Here is a 25303-nt window from a genome sequence, read left to right as displayed (position 1 = left end):
TAAATGATGCTAGATCGTAAACATTTCGAGAATATAATCTCGCTATTCGCTCGAAAAATGCGTTGTGTCCAAGCTCTTAGTAAAAACGTTTACGATGAATATTACGTATGAAATGGCGTTATTACCGGCAAGTCGATTCCAAACATACGAGAGCGATCAGTGATTCTCAAGGGTTCTTCGGCGATTTATTATTCAAGGAAATAGAGGAAAAAGCAATGTGAAAAAGTGAAAGAGAGGAAGAAAGTGTTTTTAACGTTTAATTTTTCTATTGTTGGCCTGACTATTAAATTAGTCACGACTACTTTCAATCGCGATTCCTAATTCATAGAATAGCTTTCTAAGCGACATTTGCACGGTAACAAGCAAATGTCGAGTAAGTATTCAATTATAAAATATCGACGATGAATTCATTGAAAATAGAATTGCAAATCACGTAAAGATTGCATCATACGATTCGGTAATTACGTGAGTGTACTTCGGAGCGTTCGAGAACCCCTGACTAAGAGCTACGTGACGCGGCGTCGTTTCAGAGGGCGTCGACGAAGTCGCCCGATCCTACGTAGAAGTAAAACGACACGGGAGTGGGGAGGTTAGAGGGAACGGCACGAGCGTGGTGGGAGCAGTGGACATCGATGCTGCCGGGAGTGCCGGGACGAGAGCAGTGAGGTTGGAGAGGGGGCAGGCTGTTAGTAAGCGAAGTGGCCATCTTGCGAAGTTCAGTCGGAAACGAGCTGCCGAGCAGTGAGGGAAGGTGAAAGGAAAGACTCGATGTGTTAGCTGAAGGATTTTTAATGCGCTTCCGAGCCGGGCTACCGCTACGTGCGAAAGGTTGTGCGATACCGACAACGGAACAGCGACCATCCGCGGAGATTTTCGTATACGGAAAACGTTAGTTTATCCGACGAAAGGTCTCAGAGTACGATCAGGAGACTCAAGGGTACAGAAGTAGCCGAAGTTTCGACGTTAGAGGAGAAATTGAGAAGAAATCGAGGAGGAGTCGTGCAGAAATTTTGATTCCAGCGGAGAAGATTCGTCCGTTGACAAAACGTCTCATCTGTTCGAAAGTGATAGGCAAGACGATAGAACTATTTATTCGTATACCTATAGTTCTGAAGGCAGTGAAGTGAAAGAAATAGAAAAAAGTGAAGAAAAGGCGCGCAGTGTTTAAGTCTGTGATAGTATTTATTCAAACGATTCAGCTACGACGCGTATCATCTACCGTAGTAGTGTAGCATCGTTTGTCGCTTCTGTAAGTCGCGAGAACTACAGAAACAGAGAAATAGTCTTTATATATTTATTTATATCTGTGATACCGACGCTGATATACATCGAATTATCCCGAGGCAGAAACATCGAGAACGAGCGAGATAGAGAGCGAAAGCAAAAACGGGAGTACGTCGGTAAAGGGAGAAGAGAAAGGATCGAAGAAAGCAACGTACAGTGGTTTGGGAAATTGAAATAGTGGGAAAGAAGATTATATCAGTAACTTAGTGGATTTACATGTTTTTGTATATACGACTGACTCTTTTTTATAATTATTGATATCGGATTAAGAGATAGGAGGTGAAAGAGTTTCATTGCTGTTCGCTAGACGAAACAGAAAGGAGACTCGAAGAAGAGAAAAAAAGGGCAAAACAGAGTTTTGTTTCAAACGAGAACTACATTTTCCTCTTTTACCCTTTTATTTGGGATATTAAACCATCGAAGCTAAGTGGAATTGTTGCAAAAATGGTGGAGAAAATCTTGGAAGAACAAGGAGACGGGAGTCAAGAAGTTACAAGAGGTAAGAATATCTTTCCTTGTCCAAATATTTACTTTGAACCAAACGCGATCGCAACGATATGACATACGAAAATCATTCGAGGCAATTTTAACATTGCTGGTAATGTCATGAACCAACCAAAACAATGCGACGAAATGGATGAACATCCGTTTATATCAAACTTTTCCTTTGTATTTTTCTCGATACGTGACACTTTGTTTCGAATAAATTTCATCGCGATATCGTTTTCGTTTCGTGCGAGCTTTGTCATTGGTCGAAGAAAAAGAAAAATATTATTTCGATCGTTAACTGTTAAATTAATCGACTGTATGATTCGGATAAAAAGGAAAGAAAACGCGTAAAATAAGCAATCGCGCGAGGTGATAGAAATTTTCAAGATCAATCGGCGTAGAGAAACGCGGGACGTGACAATGGAAGTCGGTTGACGGAAGAACTTTCTCGAAGCCGGTGCGCCGTGTTCCCAGTGTTTTTCGCTTCGCGTTTTCTATCTCAGAACCTTTCGTTTAAATTCGTTTTAAATTTGTTCAATCACGAAAATTAAAATTCGAAATAAGATCTCTATTGCATGTTTAGAGTCTTGTAGGTTAGGGCTTGCAATATCGTATATTTTTGTGTAACTAAGTTACGACCATATAATTCGAGCCGTCGTGAAACATTTATAGTAATCGAATCGACGTTTCCGCCGAATCTTACTTAATTTATATCAAATATAATCTTACATTTCTCGGGTTTTTCTTAACTGTACCGTTCTAACTCTTCTTTTAACCACTTTATATATGCATGTATATGTCTACGCCTAAAATGTCGCTTGAAAAACTTGACAGTATCAAAATGGACACATATACACACATCGATCGCACTATATCATACGAATTTTATCTTGTTATTTTGACGCGTGTAATAGGTTATTTTTAGCATTTCGTTTATGCGTACTTTGTTCGTATTTTTTTTATCGTTTCAATCGTTTGTTTCGATGTTTCGTTGTAAAATTGTTTCTCGTACGTCGATATCGAACAAATTATAACGTATAAAAATATGTAATTTTGCAATATTGGTAAGAAGGAATAAGAAACGAAAATGTACAGCGAGACAAAGTGCAGCGAAAGGTGCAAAAGTTGATACGTATTATGAAAGAAAACGAAGCATAGCCGGATCGAAGCGCGACACGACGCTAAGACGATGTAACGTGCATCGTTGAATTATTTTTGAGGGTCGAAGTGGGTTAGTCGGTTCGCGTTCGAGTTGGACGCAAATCGCAAAGGGTGTCGGTAAGGGTAACCCAAACAAAGAATGGAAGGGTAGAGAGGGAGAGAGGAGAGGAGAGATGCTCGCGCGCATGTCAAATTCGTTAGTAAATACTCTTCGTTTTAAAGAGAATGGTTTCTTTGGAAATGCGAAACGTGATCATAAGGTAAAAATTTTCCGATCGATATCGCGTACGTCATAATTCGTCATTTTGAAAATTTTCGCAGAAAAGACCAAACATATTACTGCAAACGAAAAGAGAATTGCTTGTTGCTAGACCCATTGAAAAGCAAGCCTCGGAGAATTTTTAACCTTGAAATGCGTTAAAGTTAGAATACAGTGTTCGTGTATATCGTACACATTGTCAAGCGTGAAATGACATTAGACAAACGTTCAAGAGTGAAACTCATTTCGTAAAGAAGGCGTTTTTTCTGTTTTCCACTTTTCTTTTCTTCCTTCGTGGAAATTCATAGACGAGAAAGAAAATATGCCCCATTCTCTATATATACATATGTATGTACATGGGTTTACGTTTAGGTTTTTTATATCGAATCGACGATTGTCGCTGGTTTTGCGGATACAGCAACATTATCGTACGTGTGTATATCTCGCGTAAGATGGCGGCGTTCCTTTTCTGTGCCAGTCATTGAACCCTGAGCTCTTAGTACTTGCCGTGCTTGGTTGTGTTTCTTCTTGCATCGAGTTTCATTGCGTTGCATCGCATCGTTGATACAGGCAACAGAAGAGTATACACATTCGCTCTTGGCTAAATTGCGATTCGGTTCGGCATTAGCGATTAACTACGATGTCGTATTATATTTGACCGGGGCTAAATCGTTTTTCGGCGCGTTGAGATTGCAATTATCTTCGTACCAAGAAGATCTATGATATCAGAATGCGATAACCTTTATTTGATCGCATATTGAAAGTAAATGTATCTTTCGGTCGGATCTTTCCACTAATAAACGCAACTTTTGTTCGTGACAGATTCAAACTCGCGTTGATCGGATCGTTTAAATTCGAGCTGTGAGTTTGAAATTGAAACAAAGATCGTCGCTCTTTATCGATTCATTAAATACATATTTGCACACGCGGTGTTACTCGATGACCCACGCGTTGTCGGCAAATATGGTGATCACGCGCGATTCCTCATATTTCATCGAACAGCTTCGTGCGTCTAGTCAACTTGATCTTGACCTTTCAAACATCTTTTATGCTACTTTTCGTCGCCCCACTTAATTATTAATCGTAGTTTTTCTAGCGTAACGACAGATAGTTTTACGTAGTTCTCGCTAACTTGTTGCGCACCTAAATCAGAAAGCCGTATATATAAAAAAGAAAAAAAAAAAAAAAAAAAGAAAAAAATTAAAAACTAGCTTCGTGTTTCAACGTGTCGGATTATTTACAAAATTCGTTGTGCCTTCTTCGCTTACACGTGTATGTCATCACGGCTTCGCTTCAAGAGAGTGTATGGCGGTAGATAGAAGTCGTGTTAACTCGACCGTAACAATGTATTTATACGTCCAGTTATAGAAATGAATCAAATAATGTAATCATCCATGATTGGTAAGATAAATATCATTAATATGTATCAAGCGAAATGCGTAATGTCCTGGTGTTGGCGAACTTGTAATTTTTTAAGATTTTTAATATTTACGTGCACGTAAATATGTGCACAAATAAACGAGTTGTATGGTATGTGATATAGCGTTAATGAACGCGTGGGATTGTCACGTGTGTGTATCTATGTACATACATGTGTATGTATGTACTTGGTCGGTGGATTCTCGAGAAATTGTTTTCACGGATAAACAAGAGTTGCCTAATTCCCGCTTATTACCGTATATCGGGACTTTGCAAAATTTTTCTACATATTACTTTTCTATACTCTCGATCAGATTTTCTTTCTGTCTTTATTATCCTTCGTTTGTCCCTGATAATTCTTACTGTAGCTATAAAACACGAGACACGACTCGTTTCTAAGTTTATAACAATTTACACATAGTTCATTTCGAACAGATATTCGTCGTTTAATTTTGCGATTATGTTTTTTCATGTACTCTATAAAACGAGAATAACGAACGAAGAACAGAAACACTTTCTATTCGTTTTCCCACATGATTTCCATATTATTTATATCTATACTATAATTTAATTATTACTATATTACGATATTGTGATACTATATATACATTCACGTATGAACGTTTAACCATATACGTTTATATATGTTTAATCTTAGAATATCTTGCGATTAATCGAGCATATATATATTAACAATTTTTTTGTTTTAGAAGAAGCAAGTTGTAGAGAGACTGTGAATGCCACAGGAGAATCAATGAGCGCCGTGCAAGCTCGACAAGAGGAAGCTAGGCGCAAAAGACGCAAGAAGAAACGCTCTGGATCGTCTTTGATGTCAGCTTGCTTTCAAGGTAAAGTTTGATTTACGGAAAGATTCGTGACACACTGCGAGAGAACGAAAGAACTTGTAGACTCTTGCGCTGCGATAAATATCGATAATGGTGGATGGGTAACTGAATATTCCGTACTGTTCTCTTGTGTCGTTGGCCGAGCAGCGAGGAATTTCTTCCCGGACGATTTAATCGAATAGCGTGCGCGTTGTTCGGTCAACGACAACGTATGCATAGTTTATGCATAGAATAATTCTTCTTATAAACGTATATATCTTTGAAGAATTTTTCATTGATCGATCTGGAGATTCAATATACATACCTATCAAAAATCGCACGTACATAGTTTTAATTCAGCTACTCGGGTCGATATACGTACGATATACGTACGATACAAAGATTTTCCTAACATATACCATTATCTTATCGTATAGTGCGAAAATCAACGGGAAAAAGAGAAAAAAAAATAAAGAGAAAAAGAAAGTGCAAAAATCGGTCAGGGTAGGTTACGGCAAGGTAGAAATGTAGATAATAGTAAACAGTCAATTCGTTGTTTGACTGCGGACACGTGTTTGAGTTAACGATCTCTGTCACTCGTGCCTCGATGACTCACCTCACCGCAGGTATGTTATCCTATACAAATTTAGAATCTTTGAGAAATTCATACGAAACCAGTATATCAATCGATTATGCGCGCAATCTTAATTTTTTCCTCGTAATAACAATAATAATAATAATATATATACATATACGGATCGTACTCCCTATAGTAAATACATTGCTTGCTACAATATGAAAAGTAGTTACCTCGAGAGAATAGAAAGTAAAGCCCGGGCGCCTGGGAAGTACAGAAAAAGTTGATTTATTCGTAGTAAAGATTGACGTTTATAATAAGCTTATTTAGACTATTTTGTTGCCTATAAGGAGTACGCTGCGATTCTTATCTTAAAAAAGAAAAAAAAAAAAACGCCTAATAGAGGATCAATGTATGCTTAAATTGAATTGTGATGTAATTTCGGGACTACTCGCAAGGGCTACTAAGTACCTTGTAAGCAAAAATTAAATCGAACCTTAAACGTCGATGGTAGAAGCGACATAAGGCTTCGGACGGTTTAAGATCAGAGAATAGTCGTGAAAAGCGGAATGTCGGACAAACTAAAACGCGAATAGCGAAGCGTATTTATTTTATTCGATTATTTGGATGATGCGTCGTTTAATTCGGTTTTCAGTTCGTCTATCGCGTATTCTAGAATAGGATTAAACGAATACAACCTCTTTTTGACAAAATTATTAGCCGAGTTGATCAGTTGAAACTATTATGTCACACTATACGATCGATTTTGTACAGTGCGGTAGAGTAGTAGAATTTCAGTGTTCGAGAAGCTTCCGTTTCGTACTGCTAGTAGTAAACTAGGCATGAGCGCACCCGTATACGTTCAAATCTGGGCCACGGGTTAACTCGTCGATACGTCTCGAGTCTCAAGCTCCTCCATCGCCTCTTCAGATTTCTACCTTCTCTTTCTAATCTTTATTATCCTTTCCCCCCATTCTTTTCACCGTTTACTCCCATGTACACGCGTATTTTCTAACCGTGATTCTTTTGTAGTTTTCTCAATTCTATCGTTACGAAATAATTTTCATCCTATGAAATATTTGGATTTTTCATTCGTGTAAAAATTTGATATCTCTACGTTACTTGTTCCTAGATACTCTCGCTTTGTTGATATTTCCCAGTCGGTGGAGTCTCGTAACTCGCAGCTTCTTGTTTCAAGCGGTCCCTTGTTCGTTATCGTACACAGATCAAATCCTTGTATAATCAACGGTCACGTGTGTTCTAACGCGTACTCGTTAAATATGCAAAAATTGTCAAACTTAGAAAATATTCTGTTTCCCTGTATCGTCGATTATATTTACTCGTAATACGAAACTAGTTAACAAGGATCATAAAAATATCACTGGTAAATACACGTTACGTGTTAAGTGTATGTTATGAGAATGAAATTAGACGCATAGATTATGCATCACGACGTCGGATCGAAGAATATATGCCATGTGTATGTGTACAATAGAATCGGTGCTGCGGTGCAATTTAACATAGAGGGGGAGAAGGAAAGGCAACGGAGAGACGGTGGAGGCATGAAAATGTATTATCGGCTTCTGGTTGCTAGGTATTCGTCGGCGGTGTTGCCAAGCAGAGAGAGAATCGTATCTTTGGCGCGAGAGGCGAATAGGTGGGAGCTAAGGGGAGAGCAAAACTGTTGATTAGGGAACAGAAAAGGAAAGGTAAAAAGAGAGTTGATAGCAGCTTACGATACGTTGAAGCGACGTAACGTTGTAACGTTGAAACTAGGGAATGAACAAACGAACGAGCAGCCGTACAGAATGAAACGGAAGCATCGTGTTATTGCGTTATTGGGGAAGCAAGAAGCAAGCGGACACGCGACGAGAGGGTCAGGCAACAGTTCCAACAGAGGTTGAAAGTTCTCGGTCGGCAAAGAAACAGAAAAAATATATTAGTTATACGCGTACGAAATTCTTAACGATGCTTCCTTCATTCGTTGATACTCTTCCGATTAGACGATTGATCGCGCTATAGGCGGAGCTCGGTCGAGCTGTGGTCGATCCTTTTTAGAATCATCGAGATAGCGCATCGTAACGTTAATTACACTATAGAATAAATAGAGAAGAATAGACGCGATCCGAATTTTACGCGAATTTTAAATTGGTGATTTTCCGAAAGCTGTACTACCGATTTTTGCTTTGAATAAAGTACGAGTTACTCCGATAAACGCGATAATAAAGGATGTTGTGCTTACTACGAAACTCGGTTCGTTTTGGCGTACGTGACGCGATGCGATTATTTTTGGTCAACCTCGCTTCTCTCTCTGTCTCTCTGTCTATCTGTCTGTCTGTCTGTCTGTCTGTCTCTCTCTCTCTCTCTCTCTCCTCCCATTCTCTCTCTGATCCAGCCTCTCCTTTCCCTCTCCATCCCTATTCGTGTTCAACCCCTTCTCCCCTCTTATATTATATTCCTTTCTATATTCCTCTCCGTTCTCAAAATTATTCTATCGTTATATTATTCTGTTATATTATTGTTATATTACTGCAGTTATAAAATTAGTATTAAAATACGACTGCGTGTTTGTTTCAGAACTGTACAAATTAACCGGCGAAGTTCTTGGAGAAGGCGCTTACGCCTCAGTTCAAACTTGTAGGTCGCTGTATACCGATCTGGAGTATGCCGTTAAAATTATCGACAAAATTCCCGGTCACGCACGAGCACGTGTGTTTAAGGAAGTCGAAACGTTCCATCATTGCCAAGGCCATCCAAATATCATCCAATTGATCGAATTTTTCGAAGACGAAGTAAAGTTTTATCTGGTATTCGAGAAAATAAACGGTGGTCAACTGTTGAGTCGGATACAAGAAAGAGTTCATTTCAGCGAACGGGAAGCCAGTCAAATAATTCAAGAAATCGCAAGCGCGTTAAATTTCCTTCACAAGAAAGGTAAAAAAGCCACTTTTATTCGAATCGTTTTAATTAAGTACATATTCGATATGTTATTATACGGTATCGTCCACGTGCAACACCTCCAAGTTTATCCTCTTAACGAACGTGTTATCTTTGCTTCTATCAGGTATCGCCCATAGGGATTTGAAACCCGAAAACATTTTGTGCGTTTATCCGGATAAGCTCATACCGATCAAATTATGCGACTTCGATCTTGGTTCGGGTATCAAGTTCAACAATTCGTTGTCAAGTCCTGTGGCTACACCGCAACTCTTAACGCCAGTCGGCAGCGCCGACTTCATGGCTCCAGAAGTTGTGGGAGCTTTCACCGGAGAAGCGAATTATTACGATAAGCGTTGCGATCTCTGGAGCCTTGGCGTGATCATGTATATACTTCTCTGTGGTTATCCACCTTTTTATGGGAATTGCGGATCCGATTGTGGTTGGGAGAGAGGAGAAAATTGCGAGGCTTGCCAACAACTTTTATTTAGCAGTATTCAAGAAGGCAGGTACGAATTTCCGGACAACGAATGGAGGTGTATTTCGGAAGATGCGAAAGATTTGATCAGAGGCTTGCTGGTCAAAGAAGCCCATCAAAGGCTCAGCGCCGAGAGTATTCTGAAACATCCGTGGATCAATCCTGGTCCAAGCTCCGTAGAAAATCCAGAAAAGTCTCTCGTTACTCCTAGTATTATCAGGTTCGTTATTCTTGGCATTTATCAATCGATCGATTTTAGCTGGTTGGATCAATTGACATAAGAAATTTCGCTCACGAATTAGTTTGATCGGCGTAATGCGGTGATACGCGTAATAAACGTAAGAAATAAAAATAACAGATACGTTTCTCTTTACAGAAGGAATAATTCTGCCAGAGAGCTGTCAGCGTTTGCCGAATCGGCGATGGCTGTGAATCGCGTGGTACTTCAACATTTTTCCGTAAATTTGGAGGACTTGGCGGAGAAGAGGGAACCGAGATTATCCACTTCGTCGACGGACGAAGATAACCATCCTTACGGGCACATGTCCGACTCGAACAGCGAATTATCCGAACACAGTAAGGTTTGCGCGACTCATTCCTCGAACGAATTTGATGTAAACTCGCGTTTGAAATCTTGTTCGATTCGTTCGAGTAGCGATCTGACCGATTCGAAAACCATTGGAAAGAATCGATTGATCGGCAGGGACTTGTCGGTCCCTCGGCTGTTTGGTTTGTCATCGCCGTGCGAGAGTCGTTTGATGCAGCGCCGTTTAAAAGCTCGTTCGGATCTACTCGAACGTCAGACCAACAAAACAGTTATCGCGTCCGTTAGTGGCTGAAAGGTGACATTCTTACGAACGAAACGATAGTCTCCTTTCTTGGTAGCGCGTATAATTCGTGTTTACACGTTCGTCGCGTAAATATACGGATACGAAGAAAGCGTGTACAGTAATGTTATCTATCGTTAATTGACAAAGAGTAACAATGACATAAGCGCGACATTACGATTGGCTAAGCGAAGGTTGTGTTTCATTAAAAATAACAAGAGCTGCATTACAATGATTCGCGCAACGATTCACGGTTATTACACACACGAGCATATCTATATACAGCAACACACGGAGCGACGACATAAAACGACGTGTGTTCGCTCCGATACACGATTAACCACGCGCGACGCCAACAATACACAACACTTGATCAGACAATAATTTTTCCTGAATTTCTATATTTCCTACAGAATTCAGAGAAATATCGTGTCCGAATATATCTTTAACTTTATGTTTTTCTCCATTTTTCTTTTGTGCTCTTGTTTCGTTTCGACGAGTCTGTTCGAATATACTCCTCGACTTTGCGCTACAAATATTTAAAATCGATACAAGCTATTCGTTCGGTTTATTTGTTGAATGTTGTTTTATACGATACATTCGTTAAATAATATGAACGAACATAAGCAGAGGCAGCACAGATTCGATACACATACATACATACGTACATATGAAAAATTGAACGGTCGCGCATGTTTTAATTTCGGTTCGGATTACATTTAGTACAGAACGTTAAAGGAACGTAAAGAAATAAACAAATTTGTAATATGTACATTCCACCGTCGGTATCTATTAGATGAGAAAACATATAGCATAATATAAAAAATAAGTCACATTAGATATACAACGTTTGCGTACTTTCGCTATTATATGATATCTAGAAAAGTACATAGTATATGCTCGTTCATATCAATTTATCGAAACGGATATACAGAGACGCAAAAGAAAAGAATAAATAATTTTGATGAATATTTTTACCGATCGTATACGCGTATATTTGCTTCGTTTCTTTTTATTAAATCGATTTCTTTTTAGTTCGGCCTTAAATATTTTTGCAACTATAGCTATTATTCGACAAAATATCTCCGAGTTACATTTGTCTTTTCTTTTCTAACGATAACTTGTTCGAGAATTATGAGAAGCAGCAACAGCAACGCATCTTCGGACGAAAAAAAACAGCGGTAAGAAGAGTAAACCGCGCATCTTGGTGCATGTTACAAATAGTTTGCTCAGTAGGTTTCTAAGAATGTAGTAGAGTGTAAGTTCGAAAATACTGTAAAGCAAATTCCAAGGAAGGAACAACGCGCATTTGTATCGAAGGGAAAAAGGGGACGACAACTACGGCCATTTTTTTGTAAATTTCTCTTAAGCACCTTCATAGAAAGTTAGTACGTAAGGAAGATTAAAAGATTAGTTTAACAAAAAGGAAAAAAAAAAGAAAAAAAAATACAGAAAAAAAATTGTACCTGCGTCGTAAGTGATTAAGAGTATACCGAACGTAAAGAGAGCAGGAATATGAGAGAAAGAGAGGGATGGAGGGGGAGAGAGAGTCATATCCGATAACGCGCGCGTGCGTACGCACGTTAACGGACAAACTTTCTCAAAGAAGATAGATTACACGAATATCACATCCAATTAATTACTGTTACGTATTTTTGTAGAGTTTTATCGACGAAACGCGTCGTTCTATCGTCTGCCCACCTACTACGCGTTTACTCTGTCGATTAAGATCGATCTCTTTTGTTCCGTCTGATGATTTTCATCGTCGTAAAATGTGTAAATATCTTGCATTCCCATTACCTCGCGGTATACGATGCAGAGAAGGTCGTGACTCTGCAAATTTCCATTGTCGTGTATCGTCAAGTTTGGCAGAACTTTGGCAGATCGTCTAAGGAACATTTTGATGGATAAAATTTTGCGTGTTCTTTCGGATCGATATCGTAAGCAAATAATAGAAAAGAACGAAACGACGAAAAATTGCAAACGGCATTTTTCTTCAAACGGCAAACAAACAGCTAGTTTCGACTACGATTTATTTTACGTATCATAGTTGCATAGAGTCGTGTTGTACGGTGGGAGACTCTTTACTCAGGGCAGTTACGATGAGCTGCGCGAATTTGTTACAAATTACATACACACTATCGTGTTTGAAGAAAAGAACGAGAAGAAAGAGCTTATAATGTCTGTGTGCTATCGAAGTCCATCCAGGGTTGAAAATTAATCGTTAATAATTCTTTCTTCTTACGAATTAACCCTGAAAAGCTTTGTCCAGTGACATTACAATTACATTACATTGCATATAAAGAGACTAATAGTCGACGCAAGTCGCTCGACAGCACAGCATTATTAGACTTTCCTCCCGAGGACGGAGGATCATAAAACAGAACTCTCTCCTATAGCAGGTATCATTTTGCCATATACATCATACATACATACATACATACATACTTTATTCGAATCCCATGGACAGCAGACGCCACAGAGACTAATGCGTATAAGCGATCGTTAACAAATGTTTAGTTACGGTTACACCATCGAATTCGTCCATCCAAATGTTTCAAGTTCCAAGGAAAATTGGCAATTCCCTTGAAAATGAGAACATTTGTTAGCGGAAGTAGCGTTAGCGATTTCTCGTAGTGAGAAAAATTATGTAAGAATACGCATGCATCATTGTTGCATGTGCTTACGACGTAGAGACGAAAAAAAGCATTACACATTAATTAGATCCGTGATTTTTTAATCACGAAAGCCATTAAGAAACACGAATATACCGCGAGTTCTTGGCCTTTTCTTCTTTTTTTCTTATTTTTTTTTTTGTTTCCTAAATTTTTTCGCAAATTGGAAACGACGACTGGAAGAATACGTTACCATTTGCGCCGGGATCGTATCTTTCAAGTTACACGTTTGTCAGCATTATTGTCACGTGTTATCAATGGGACGCCTTTCCCTAGCATCTACGCATCTTTCTTTTTCGGTTTTCTAGCGATGCATTTTTGTTACTCGTTTCGTTTGTTCGATTACAATAACGTATGGCGTAACCAATCACAGCCTTGGTAATACAATATTTTCATGAAAACTGAATGCATTCTCGACCGATATCCATTTTTCACACGGTATGTTCTTCTTACAAGGTATTTCGTTCGATTAGCGTTCCCTCAAATTGCCATCATCTCGATAAAATCTCGATAAAATCTCGTTAAAATCTCGATATCGATCGAGCGTGCGTCGTAACAAATGTGTATCATCAGTATGTTAGCGATATATAAGGATAATTTCTCGAAGAAACGTTGAAATGCAAGAAGAGAGTACGTAGAGTAAAGGACGAGCAGCGACAAGTCTTACGTAAGGAAAGCAAACGAATCACACTAAGGATCCATGGCCATAATAATATAGATCTATAAATTGTAATAGCGCGAATGAATTTGCGTCTGAGTGCGAAAGTGTACATGCTGGAGAGCATGTGTATTTTGTGTATTTTGTATGCGTGTACGAATGTATGTATATATTTGTATGTGCGTTAACGCGTATGCGTATGTATCATTGCAAGCTCGAATGATAAAACAATATTTAGCCTATAAGCGATAATGGTAAACACCTTTGTATAGGTTTGTAAAATTAACGATTAAGGTAAGATTACCGCGCTACTCTACCGATGAGTCTTTCTTCGATCATCGTGAAAAAAACTCGCGCGTCTTATAATTGTTTCGTATTTGTGTTAGAACGATGTATACGCAAACGCATCTGTAGCGTAGTTTCGTTTACTCGTTCATCGAACAGCGTGATATATAGCGATTTAAAGCGTATACTATTCCAATAAAGAAAAAACTAAGATATCGCATGTATATTCCCCATTGTCGAAGTTGAACGATTCCCGCTTAAAATTTAAACGACGCGTAACTTTCTAATAGATCGCATAATCGGTACGTTGACGATCTTCGATCGATCGAAAATTATAAGAACCGGTGAAAGAGTATTGCGAACATATCCCAATGGTATGCTAACACAGTTTACGCATGAGGTGCGCAACGTTACTAGTTTCTTCCTGATAATACACAGCAGATCTCTATCTTCTTTCGCATTACCGCCCTTGCATCTTCGAACTACGGTTCCTAATCTTAAACGAAAGAAACGAAAGAAACGAAAGAGAAAAGAAGCGTGTTGCATGCTGTCGTATGTCCTGGAAGAAGCAGCATTTTTGTTACGTTCTTTTTTATATTATACGAAAGAGCAGTATAGAAAGAGGAGAGGGGGAGGGGGAGGGGGAGAGAGAGGAAAAAAGAAAAAAGGCCCTTAAAAGACGAATAAAGAATATTACGAATGCTTTTTAAACGAACGTCAGTTCCTTTTCTTTTTCTTTTTTTCCTCGTCTGCTTTTTATTTTAGCTATTCGCAAGCCTGAAGGCGCGCGTTGCGATTCCTTTACGTTTTACGAATATTCGCGAAGAAGCCCGTCGTTGCTCTCCTTCGTCGATTTTTGCATGACCTATCAGCTATATCGAGTCAAAAGTAACAAACTGACCGTGTGGACGATGCTCGTCCTTTTTTCTGTGAAAAAAAAAAAAAAAGACGCGAAATTTTAGGGTTCTCTTTCGCACGGAAACCGACCAACCAACCGAGAAAGAGAAAACTGATAACGATGATGGTAAGAATGGAGAGAATGCATTTTACCATACGAAAATATTGTAAGTGTGAAGCATTATTGCTAACTCTATACATATGTATGTATGGTTTTTTCGATCGTACGAATAGAAACAGTTTCCAAAATACACAATCTCTTACAAAGTAATTTTGGCTGCGATTCAAACTCAAGATACGAGAGAGGGTAGCGAAAGAAAGAATGAGGGAGAGAAAGAGAGGAAGAGAAACATTTTCGAAACTTGGAATTGTCCGAGTTGCGAACGACATTGTTTTTTCCGTGTAAAAGCGAGCAAGTCTTATGAAAACTTTGTAAGCTTCCTAATAAAATAGCATTTAATCGATAAACAGCATTTCTCATTTCGGTTTAATAGCTATACCCTTTTAGCTTCGTCTACGAGAGCATTCTTGCTTGCTAGAAGAACACTTTCCTCGATTTGTTCGCACGATCGTCGTCGAACAAAAGACACACGGTACAATTCTCTCGATTAATTCGTTGGAATTTACTTCAAACTCGATTGTAAGTCAAGCTTTCATTCTCTAATTTTGATCAAAGTGTACTGAATTTGAATTCGAAGTACATGCAACTGAACTGCCAAAGAAGAAGTTCATTTTGCATTACAAAATTGGAAATTGCATAGCTTAATATACAGAGTGCCCACCTAACTCTTCCGTGCTTGAATATTCTTTTATTTGTCGTGATACACAAAAATGTTTCGGAAAAATGTTATGATATTTCAAGGTGGAAATTCGATTGTCAGAATGATTATCTCGCGATCAGATCTTGTGAAATTTTGTTTATCGTTAAAACGTATCCAAACATGTACCGCGCCCCATGTCCAATGACATTGAAGTGACTCGAGTCGAAAATAACTGACTGATGTGGGAATTCAAGGAAAATGAATTACGATGTATGTAAACGAATGTGAACGCAGGCAACGCAAGACGCGGTCAGGTGAAACAACCCCCATTCCTCTTTCCTTTCATCTACAATGTACATGTATTATTGCTCCGGGGCGTATCGACCAAATATATCCCCACCTCCGTCTCCTTCATTGTATAGATGGTTAACACGATACAGCTGATCCTCGATAAACGTAACTGTCGTCGTCGCCTTAGGTCGAGGAGGACAACTATGGATCGAACGAGTTCTCACGGTTCCAACTCATCCGCGGTGGCCAAACAATTAGAAAAACTACCACCTTTTAAATTATGCTTTTCCAAAGATAGATTAATTGGCAAATCGAACATACGTGTATCGAAAATCAACGGTATAGTTTATACGATTTTTGAAACGTATCGCTTTCTTATCGCGTGGAACAAAGGAAATCTATTTACTAAGAAATTATTATTTATTATTATAAAAACTATGATATCGATTAGATAGTGTGTTACAATTACAGGAGAATCGATCACACCAAAATTTTACTCGAAGGAATACGAAAATAGAGCGAACAATTTCAACACGATTGATACATTCGAGAAAACTACGGAAGAGCAGGAAAATGGTGGCAACTGTAGTAGACGCCCACCAGTTTTACTTAGCAGCAATGCGTAATTTAAATCTTATGAAAACGATACAAGGCTCTTCTTTCTTCGTTTCTCTTTATTTTATCTCAATCGATCGATGATTCCGATTTCAGGTACGGCTGGTGGCACGAACGAGGATTACAGCCGCTTCGATCTCGATTCGACTTCCATAGAAAAACGTCCGATTTAGTCAATTTCGGGACAAACGTCCGAAACGAGAAACGGAAGATCGAAAATTAAGAGAGCCGAAGTAGTGACGTATGCATATAAATATTGCCAGAGACAAATTCCTTTGTTTATTTATTAGATTTTTTAGTTAAAAGCTATACGCACGTACATTCATTAAAACGTAAACGAAACAAGTTGTAATAAATGGAAACAGGGTGAGTAGAAATGAAAATAAATTTTCCCGCTTGAAATCAACCGGATTGAAATTTCTAAGGAAGCAGTTGCGGTTACGCGAACTTTTAAAACAATAACAATCGGAAAAAGCACAGCAGCGCCGATCGGATGATTTAGAGTTTAGGTAAGTAATGTTGAACAGTTGGCGCGCACGATCGATTTCTCAAATTCCCGCCGTCTCGAGATCATTGAACCGTCAACCAATCGGATAGGAGACCAAGGGAATAGATCGAAAGGTCGCGAGTGATTCGAGCAATTGGGATTCGTCGTTAACGATTGTTTTCCATGCGTGGAACCAGTGGCGATTGAAAAAAGGATACGGTGTCCGGATTCCGCCAAAAATGAATTCCGTCGTGGCGGAGCACACGAGGTTCGACGAACATTGTCTCGAAAATTCCAAAGAATCCTCGCCTCCCGAAAGGTAATCTCATTTTACTGCAATTCCCCGCCTTCAAAATAAAACTACCCAGTTTACGTATACATCTCTCTTACCTGTTGCTCAGGGTGATGCAGGTGCATATTTCGCGCCCACAGGTAAGGTTAAGAACCTTTCCCAGTGAATAATTCTTACGAAATCTATTCGCAAGATATAACAAATTTTCATTCTTTTCATCGAAAAGATCAAGATTTGTTCACGGTTTGTTTGTCACTCCAGATACTCCAAGTTTATAAATGACAAATTCACCAACGAAAAATATTGAAATCACTTTTTTCCCAATTACGTTCTTCGAGTGGTTGCTCTACCACAAAAAACTATTTTTTCTCTTCATTCGGAAAATTAATAAACTGTCGGTTGGGGAATTAGTTGAATCAACGTAATTTCTTCTATATTTCGATGATTTTGTAGTTTTTTTTTAGTAAGATAGTGGGAAGATCGTGTTCTTTGACTTATAAGTATAATTACTAAATTATCAAATTCACAAATATTTCGTTAAAAATATCCAGTTAAGAGCTATGCTAATAACATTCTTACCACACCATATCTTTTAAATTGCTTTCCTTTAGTGATTTTCACTAACTATGAGTTATGTTAATCACGTTCAGTTACTCGTATGATTATTTATACTAATTAGATCCAAATACAAATGTTTACTAAAAGTCACTTGGTGTACATTTTAGTCGATACGGATTACCTGTTTTTCTTGTTTTATTTATTTGTAATTAGAAATTCTGTTTATGTTCAGTTTGACAATGATCTTTGACCTACAAACATCAAGCTATTTATGATCTAAGTCAAACATAATTTTTCCTATATGCCAATCTGTAGGTTTCTACGCAATCTGTGCACTTCTGCGTGACAAAACATACTAGTCTTAAGGAAGACTTAGAAATTACTATGTCCAAAGGATCACCTCCTTCACCCTGGTGGAACAGGTTGCCTTTTTTCTACTCTCTTTTTTATCTGATCATATTATGCAAATGTAAGCTTGTTGGTAATTAATTTTGTATATGCAAATATATTTGACAGCAAACAACTACGCTTAGATGACAGCTGTAATAACAACTTAAACGACAGTTTGAACAGTACCACCAAACATAGCGCAAAATGGTCGTGTTCTGGTGATACAAGCCTTGTAGAACCTGAAATCTTAGAAGAAATGGGTGTCAGTATGTTAGAAGATGGAGCATCGAATTGTGAAAGTACAAGAAAGTCTCATTCTTTGGAACAAACAATCTCGCCTACTATCTTGGATAACAATGGACAATGTAAAAATATGAATGACTCTCAAAGTCAAGAGTGCATTTATAGAGGTTCCAGCTTGGATACCACTAGTATAGACAGGTTTGTATTTTAACTGTAAAAATTCTTTTCATCTTCTTTTTATCGTCATATTCTTTTTATCATCGTATCATTTTTATCATCAAAATTCTTTTCTTTTGCTTACATGTTCATACATTTCTTAACGTATTTTTCAAAAGTTTGGAAGCTACTCGAAGATTGGATCCCAATCCGTACGAACTGGATGAATTTGCAACATATTCAACGATCGAAAACGAATCTGGTTATTCCTCTAGGGTGGAAATAGATAATTTTATCGATACGAAGGAAACTTTTTCTAAAGATAATCTTAATGTTTCTACCAGAGAAAGTAGTCTTGAACAGTTCTATCTATATAGGAGAAAAAGAAAACCTTCGATCCTCGGTGAAGATAAGTTTAACAAATTATCCGATGAGATGATTTTAATGATATTAAAATGGCTTCCAAAGAAATGTCTGGTAAGATTACAAATTAATAGAAATAAATAACACAGATAATTAATAGACAAAGTAATAATAAGAGTAACATCAAATATTTTATGTCCTGTTCGACTTTCTTCTTTTTCTACTTTTTGTCTTCTTTTCTTTTTTTCTTTTTTCCTTTTTTTGTTAGGTACGTTCCATGTTGGTTTGTAAACGATGGTGTCAAATAGCGCGAGATGAAGCATTATGGAGCAGGTTGGATTTAGGCAGTAAAGTCTTGAACGAAGGTACATTGGGTCATATATTGCCACGAGGTGTTCAAATACTTCGACTGGCACAAGCAGAAATTGCAGATCCTGTATTTCTTGAAAACAGTGAAGTTTTTACCGACGGTTATATTAGTAAACTACAGTACTTTGACCTTTCGATGGCAGTGATTTCTCCAGATGGATTGGCTATGTTATTATCTAAGTGTAAATACCTTAAAAAATTATCTCTAGAAAAGTGTACAGTGAATAGATCATGTTGCAAAGCTATCAGTGATAATAATGACTTAGAAATTTTAAATTTAACGATGTGCGAGGGTATGGATATTGAATGTATCAAGGATTTGATGAAGCTTACAAAGTAAGAAAATTATTTGCAATAGTGTCGTTGGTTAGCGAGAAATGTTTTCTAACGTGTTATTTTAATATTTTCAGTCTCAATGCTGTCAATATGGCTTGGTGTGGTTTAGATACCGATACTATGACATTACTTTGTAAATCGTTACCTTCATCCGTTACACGTTTAAATATAGCTGGATGCAGAAAAACCATTACAGATGATAGTAAGTACAAGTTTCGTGGTTTCGAAAATTTATGTTAAATCTAGTTATCCTATATGCTATGCAACCTATATGCTAGTTCGAATGACAGTATTTTTCTTTTTTTCTTCCCTTGTTTCAGATGTTAAGGATTTAGTGAAAAGTTGCCCAGATATGGTAGAATTAGATTTGAGCGATTGTACTATGCTTACAATGAATACTGTCCGTAATTTACTTGATTTGTCAAAATTAGAGCATCTGTCGCTAAGTCGTTGTTATGGTATACCTCCGTCGACGTACGTAACATTGGCGTATATGCCATCTTTGTTATATTTGGATGTTTTTGGTGTAATACCCGAACCAGTACTGAAATCATTACAAGTTACCTGTGGCGAAACCCAACTTAATAAGTTCCTATACAGTTCCGTTGCAAGACCAACCATTGGTGTCCGAAGAACAAGTATTTGGGGGCTTCGCGTTAGGGATTGAACGTAATTATTCTAACTAATTGATTTAGTACACAAATAGTGGTAAAGACCAACTAAATACCAAAGGGAACCTGAAACCTGTACGTGCGTGCCTTTTTACAAAATGTCTTCTTAATAAGAGACTGATTTTACAATCCTATTGAAATAAAATTAAAACAATATGCTTTTTCTATATCATTCTCTTTGTCTTTCATTCTTTCTTTTTTTTCTTCTAAATTAAATATATTTTAAATTCGTTTCTTTGTCAGTATTTACGTAGGGAGGGTAAAAATAATTGAATGCTGAGAAAAGTAGTTGAGAGAGTATATGTATATTTGAAGACTTGCGTGCCTTTTGTTTCAATGAACTCGTAAAATTCGCGTAGCTCGATTCATATAGCGTGCGAAATGTAACTGTACTAAGCACGATTGTATGCTACATAGAGTTCGAAAGAATTACATGCACTCCTATCCATAAGCCACCGGACACTTGCTTATTTTGACCACAGTGATTGTTTGAATGTAAATACGACTTTCTGTATCGATACTTATTGTTTACCCATAAGTTACTCAATTAAATCAAGATATGCATGATTTTATACTATGACCTATATTATAAAATAAAGTTAGCATTTATATCAAATGTTAAAATTACGTTATGTCAAGAATATGTATAATATATTAATTTTGTTCAAAGTATGTAAGTGTCAAGTAACTTGTAGATGGGAGCATATATAATTTACAGAAAGAGTTAAGTATGCAAATGCTGCATGTGTTTATTAAGTTAAATATAACAGTATCAGTTTAATTTTAATCTCACCGGCGGCATTTTTTGAATAAATAATACTTCTAATGAAAAAATAATTTTTTTAGCTTGATACGTAAAAGTTTATATTTTTAGCACTATCTTACTCTTTCTTTCCTTACTATTAATTTTATTACAAGTGCTACATCTCGTGTTAACATGTTAATTAATATTTCTTTTCAAATCGAATTTATATTTTAGTGCTTGTAATTTCTTTTATAATAATATCGATGTTGGTAATAAAGAACATTTATTTTTCAAACAATAAATAATTAATTTAAAAGAATTTAATTTTTCAAATAAACAACAATAAAAAGATATTAAATATTTATTAATAATTATAAGAGTACATTTGAACGTTCCTTAAACGTTTATATCGAATTATTTTAATGTGTATATATCTATGATTATTGTAATTTAGATACAGAATCTTATAAGATAGGATATTACATGTACATGAACTCTTTAGCAGTACTGTTGAATGATATCGATTAAATCTGCATCCTATTTTCCACAATTTCTTATCAATTTAAAACCTACTAGTCTGGATTCCTGAGAATTTTCAATTACTATTTATTTAATCCGATAAATTCGCTAATACAAAATTGACAATATACAGAAAAGCTCAAGAAACTTACTTAGAACTTAGAAATAAACGAAAAAAAAAAAGAACGTAACTGGTAGTAAAATATTAAAGTACATATTTGAATTTTAATGATTTTTGTGAATTTTTTAGGATTTGTAAGACTTCCGTCTTAAAATTAAATTGTAACAGAAGTACATTTGAGAGCATATTCACTGTCAGTCAAGCACTCTTATATACAAATACACGCACACACATATATATATATAATAATATAATATATATAAGTGTACGTAATGTTTAATCCAGCTAGGAATTTACAACAAATATACTTCTACCTTAAAATATTTATACACGTATATTTTGTATAGAAAACAAAAAGTCAGTATTAATTCCGTCCTCTCGTAACAGTATCATTTACACCTTCTCCACTGTCATTTACTAATAATTGATTTCTTAATAAAATATCGCTTGCAACATTTTGTGCAATTACGGTAATTAATTAAGCCGCCGCTATGGTAGTTGTGTCCGACGATGATTCGTCTGCTGTCTTGGATTTTATAGGCTGAATCTCTATTTCTTTTTCAGTGGCGTAAATCGATTTCGCCTCTTGCTTCTCTTGTTCGCTCTGCCACTGAACCTATACAAATCCCAAATAGAAACAAATATTATAAATAATTTCTCAACATTATAAAAAAGTAAGAACGGTAAAAAGTAATTATTTATCACCTTTTGCTTGTGTTGCTTAACAGCCTCATTGCACTTATCTATAACCATTTGTTCCGTTAATACACCATCTTCGGAAGCATAAGCTGCTGCTTGCCAGGTGACACCTAATTTCGCTAGTTCCCTTCCAGACATTCCTTCGGTTATTTCGGCTACTTTACTACAAAGCGCGTTATAATCAAATTGTGCAACTTTTAATCTTTTATTGCCCTCGATCGCTGGTTGAAGAACGAATTTGTCAAAATAAAGTCGAACTAAACGTTCACGTTCTGCCCGACCTGGTAAATGAAACTCTACCATTTCATCTAATCTATCGTTTACAGCCCAGTCGAATTGTTCTGGTGTGTTTGAAGCGAGAATCAACATGAATTTGTTGCTCTGCTCACCAGTTCTGTAAAGGAACGCATTTAACATCGCTCTCAAATCTTCCGAAATATGCTCACTCGATCGCTTCCTTAAAAAGGCATCCGCCTCGTCGATGAAAAGCAACAGACCTTTCCTGGATGTTGCTGCCCAGTCGAAAACTTTATGAATAGCAGTAACACCATCTCGACCCAATGGTGCCAAATCACCACCAGTCACAATCGCGTAATCCATACCCGAGTGTTCCGCTAACTTCTTTGCGAACATTGTTTTACCCGTCCCAGGAGGGCCATGCATCAATATATTTCTATACATCCCGCGATTTTGTTTCGTATTCTTCGTAGCTATCGCGATGTCGCGTAATCTTTCTTCGAGCTTTGGTGCTAAAACAACACCGGATAAAGCATCGGTCTGCTTACTTTTTAATTTCTTTGTCGCTTGGATAGGATGCCGTAACGTATCCAATATTGTAAATCTAGAAGTTTCTCGAACGAGAGACGGTTTCCCTAGCCGCGATTCTATGTATCGCGCAGCGACACCCGTTGTACCTTTCGCGGTATACACTCCGAAAGCCAACAAAGACAAGCCTCCAGCTGCAGCGATAACTTTATCCCAGTCTTGAAGAAAAGCTGTGAGCCCAGTGCCTAATACCGATCCAGCGGTTCTGAAATTAATATTCGATAAATATCATTCGATACATTCAATTCCGCTATCGTATCGACGGCCAAATTGTTTTTCTACTCACTTTATCGACTCCAAAACTGTTACTCGTTTTTCGGACGCTTTCACCCTAATTTGCTCTATATTCAGATCTTGATTTTCTCTGTCTATTTTTGCTTTCGCTTTAACTTCTGCTTCCAACTTTTTCATTTCATTTCTGTGTCTCAATTCCATTTCATGTTCTATCGTGGCTTTCCTCATTGCTTCTTGTTTCGCCACTGATTCTTCCTGCCTCTTCAAATTTTCATCGTTCATTCTCTGTTGTTGTATCAGTTGGTCATCGTATCGCTTTCTTGCTAATTGATCTTGATATTGAGCTCTCATTTGATGCTGTTTAGTTTCTTCTTGCAAGACTTTTCTCCTTTCCTCTCCGTCAATACGTTTTTGTTCTGCTTTCATTTGCTCTATACTAGCTTCATACTTTTTTACTTCTGCTTGTCTTTCCATCTGTTTAGTAGTTTCTTGCATTTTAGATAGCTCTAAAGCCTCTTTGGCATGCACTATAAAAAAAAGAAGAGAATAAGAATTTCGCTTGAGATACGCTAGATAAAATGCAAAAGCTCAAACAACTTACATTACAAAATTCTCTATTTTACGCATCAATGTAACGTAATTATGAGAAAAATAAGAAAAGCAAAGGAAAGAAATTATAGAATGACTGAGAAATGAAAAATTATTAATATAAGTATTGCGAGTTGCGTAAAAATTTACCGCTTCATAACTATTTTCATTGATGAAAACAATTTCTGAAGACGGTATTCGATAACGAATCATTGCATCATCATGGAATTAGACTATTATCGGAGTATCATGTTATACAGAACATGAGGTCCTTAACCTAGTAAATCGTTGTTTGCTTACGTAACTTCGCGTAACAATATTTAATTGAAAGAAAAAATGAAAGTAACCGATCATACAAGATTTTTCGAGCTCCTTGGCAGCTGTTGCTGCTCTTTCTAAAGCACTCGAGTCAAATCGATACGGTTCCATTTGAGAAATTCTAGGCGGTGGTGCACGATCATCTCCGCCTCCAGCCCCATCGGATGCCGGTGGTTGTACAAATTGCGAAAAGTCTTGCGGTTGTGCATTACGATACCCAAAAAGCCACGACATGGTTTGCTGTACTTTAAAATGCTGTTATAACCGTTGGCCGACTAGGTCGATAGCACTCGTGTCTATTAACCTTCCTGTTTTTACTATCACGAGGAATTCCCACGTGCGCTGCCAGTGTGAAAACTGAAACAAGTGGATTGTGGACCCATTTATCTCTCTTAAAACCTTAACTGAACAATGAAACGGACGGAAATGGAAAGTCCAAATTATATTATATGTACCTTACATCAGTTTACATATTTTGAATAAATTTCTTTCTATATGATAATCTGTATAGTAATGTACAGGAAATAAATAAATGACATTTAAAAGTAGCTAAAAAATTCAAAAGTAGAAATTTGTGTATATTATATATGCGTACGTATTCCGAATTCCGATCTTATTGTTATTCTAAATACGTATATAATCTAATGTAGCATATTACAATATAATAATTTGCCCATTGCTTATTGCTCTGAATTGTTTTTCATGTAAGATACATATAACAGGGTTTTTTTTTCTTATCAAATGGTACTAGCTGTATTATTTAGTGGTACTAGTTTAATTTATAGATTTGTAGAGATGAGATTTTAATTATTTAGGGCGATTAAAATGATCAGGTGGCCATCTTTAGTAGACATTTTATGTATACTTTTGTGAGAGAATATTTCCCGGGACTCGTACGATCTTTGCCAAAGTGAGATGGTTTTACTAAACGCTTTAAACGATGGTTTACTAA

General features: G+C 37.1%; 4 protein-coding genes across 10 annotated transcripts; 3 read left to right on the top strand and 1 right to left on the bottom strand.

Moving 5' to 3' along the window:
- Positions 1-628: 628 nt before the first annotated feature.
- LOC126871212 (MAP kinase-interacting serine/threonine-protein kinase 1) lies at positions 629-14521 on the top strand. Its single transcript, XM_050629776.1, has 5 exons — positions 629-1783; positions 5323-5460; positions 8591-8947; positions 9078-9648; positions 9805-14521. The coding sequence occupies exons 1-5, from the start codon at positions 1729-1731 to the stop codon at positions 10265-10267; spliced, it is 1584 nt and encodes a 527-aa protein (XP_050485733.1). The 5' UTR covers positions 629-1728; the 3' UTR covers positions 10268-14521.
- Positions 14522-14675: 154 nt separating this feature from the next.
- Positions 14676-16844, top strand: LOC126871249 (uncharacterized). Its single transcript, XM_050629853.1, has 3 exons — positions 14676-16161; positions 16294-16444; positions 16534-16844. Exons 1-3 carry the CDS (start codon positions 15954-15956, stop codon positions 16658-16660), a joined length of 486 nt encoding a protein of 161 aa, XP_050485810.1. The 5' UTR covers positions 14676-15953; the 3' UTR covers positions 16661-16844.
- Positions 16845-17022: 178 nt separating this feature from the next.
- On the top strand, positions 17023-20474 carry LOC126871207 (S-phase kinase-associated protein 2). Of its 5 annotated transcripts, XM_050629759.1 has the most exons (8): positions 17023-17243; positions 17326-17356; positions 18090-18196; positions 18291-18605; positions 18743-19040; positions 19195-19631; positions 19706-19833; positions 19952-20474. In XM_050629759.1, exons 1-8 carry the CDS (start codon positions 17164-17166, stop codon positions 20296-20298), a joined length of 1743 nt encoding a protein of 580 aa, XP_050485716.1. In that variant the 5' UTR covers positions 17023-17163; the 3' UTR covers positions 20299-20474. The 5 variants fall into 5 exon arrangements, with proteins under 5 accessions (XP_050485716.1, XP_050485718.1, XP_050485719.1 ...); XM_050629762.1 differs by lacking the exon at positions 17326-17356 and having other exon boundaries at positions 17103-17243; XM_050629764.1 differs by lacking the exons at positions 17023-17243; positions 17326-17356 and adding an exon at positions 17392-17459.
- Positions 20475-21390: 916 nt separating this feature from the next.
- On the bottom strand, positions 21391-25297 carry LOC126871206 (ATPase family AAA domain-containing protein 3A homolog). Of its 3 annotated transcripts, none has more exons than XM_050629756.1 (4): positions 24390-25297; positions 23498-23972; positions 22393-23416; positions 21391-22303 (listed from the first exon to the last, which is right to left on the bottom strand). In XM_050629756.1, exons 1-4 carry the CDS (start codon positions 24583-24585, stop codon positions 22166-22168), a joined length of 1833 nt encoding a protein of 610 aa, XP_050485713.1. In that variant the 5' UTR covers positions 24586-25297; the 3' UTR covers positions 21391-22165. The 3 variants fall into 3 exon arrangements, with proteins under 3 accessions (XP_050485713.1, XP_050485714.1, XP_050485715.1); XM_050629757.1 differs by lacking the exon at positions 24390-25297 and adding an exon at positions 24184-24372; XM_050629758.1 differs by lacking the exon at positions 24390-25297 and adding an exon at positions 24047-24187.
- Between the last annotated feature and the right edge of the window lie 6 nt (positions 25298-25303).

The sequence above is a fragment of the Bombus huntii genome, chromosome 11 (assembly GCF_024542735.1).
Source record: "Bombus huntii isolate Logan2020A chromosome 11, iyBomHunt1.1, whole genome shotgun sequence".
Classification (NCBI taxonomy): Eukaryota; Metazoa; Arthropoda; class Insecta; order Hymenoptera; family Apidae; genus Bombus; species Bombus huntii.
Note: the sequence above shows the minus strand (reverse complement) of the source record. Positions and strands in the feature narration are given on the sequence as shown.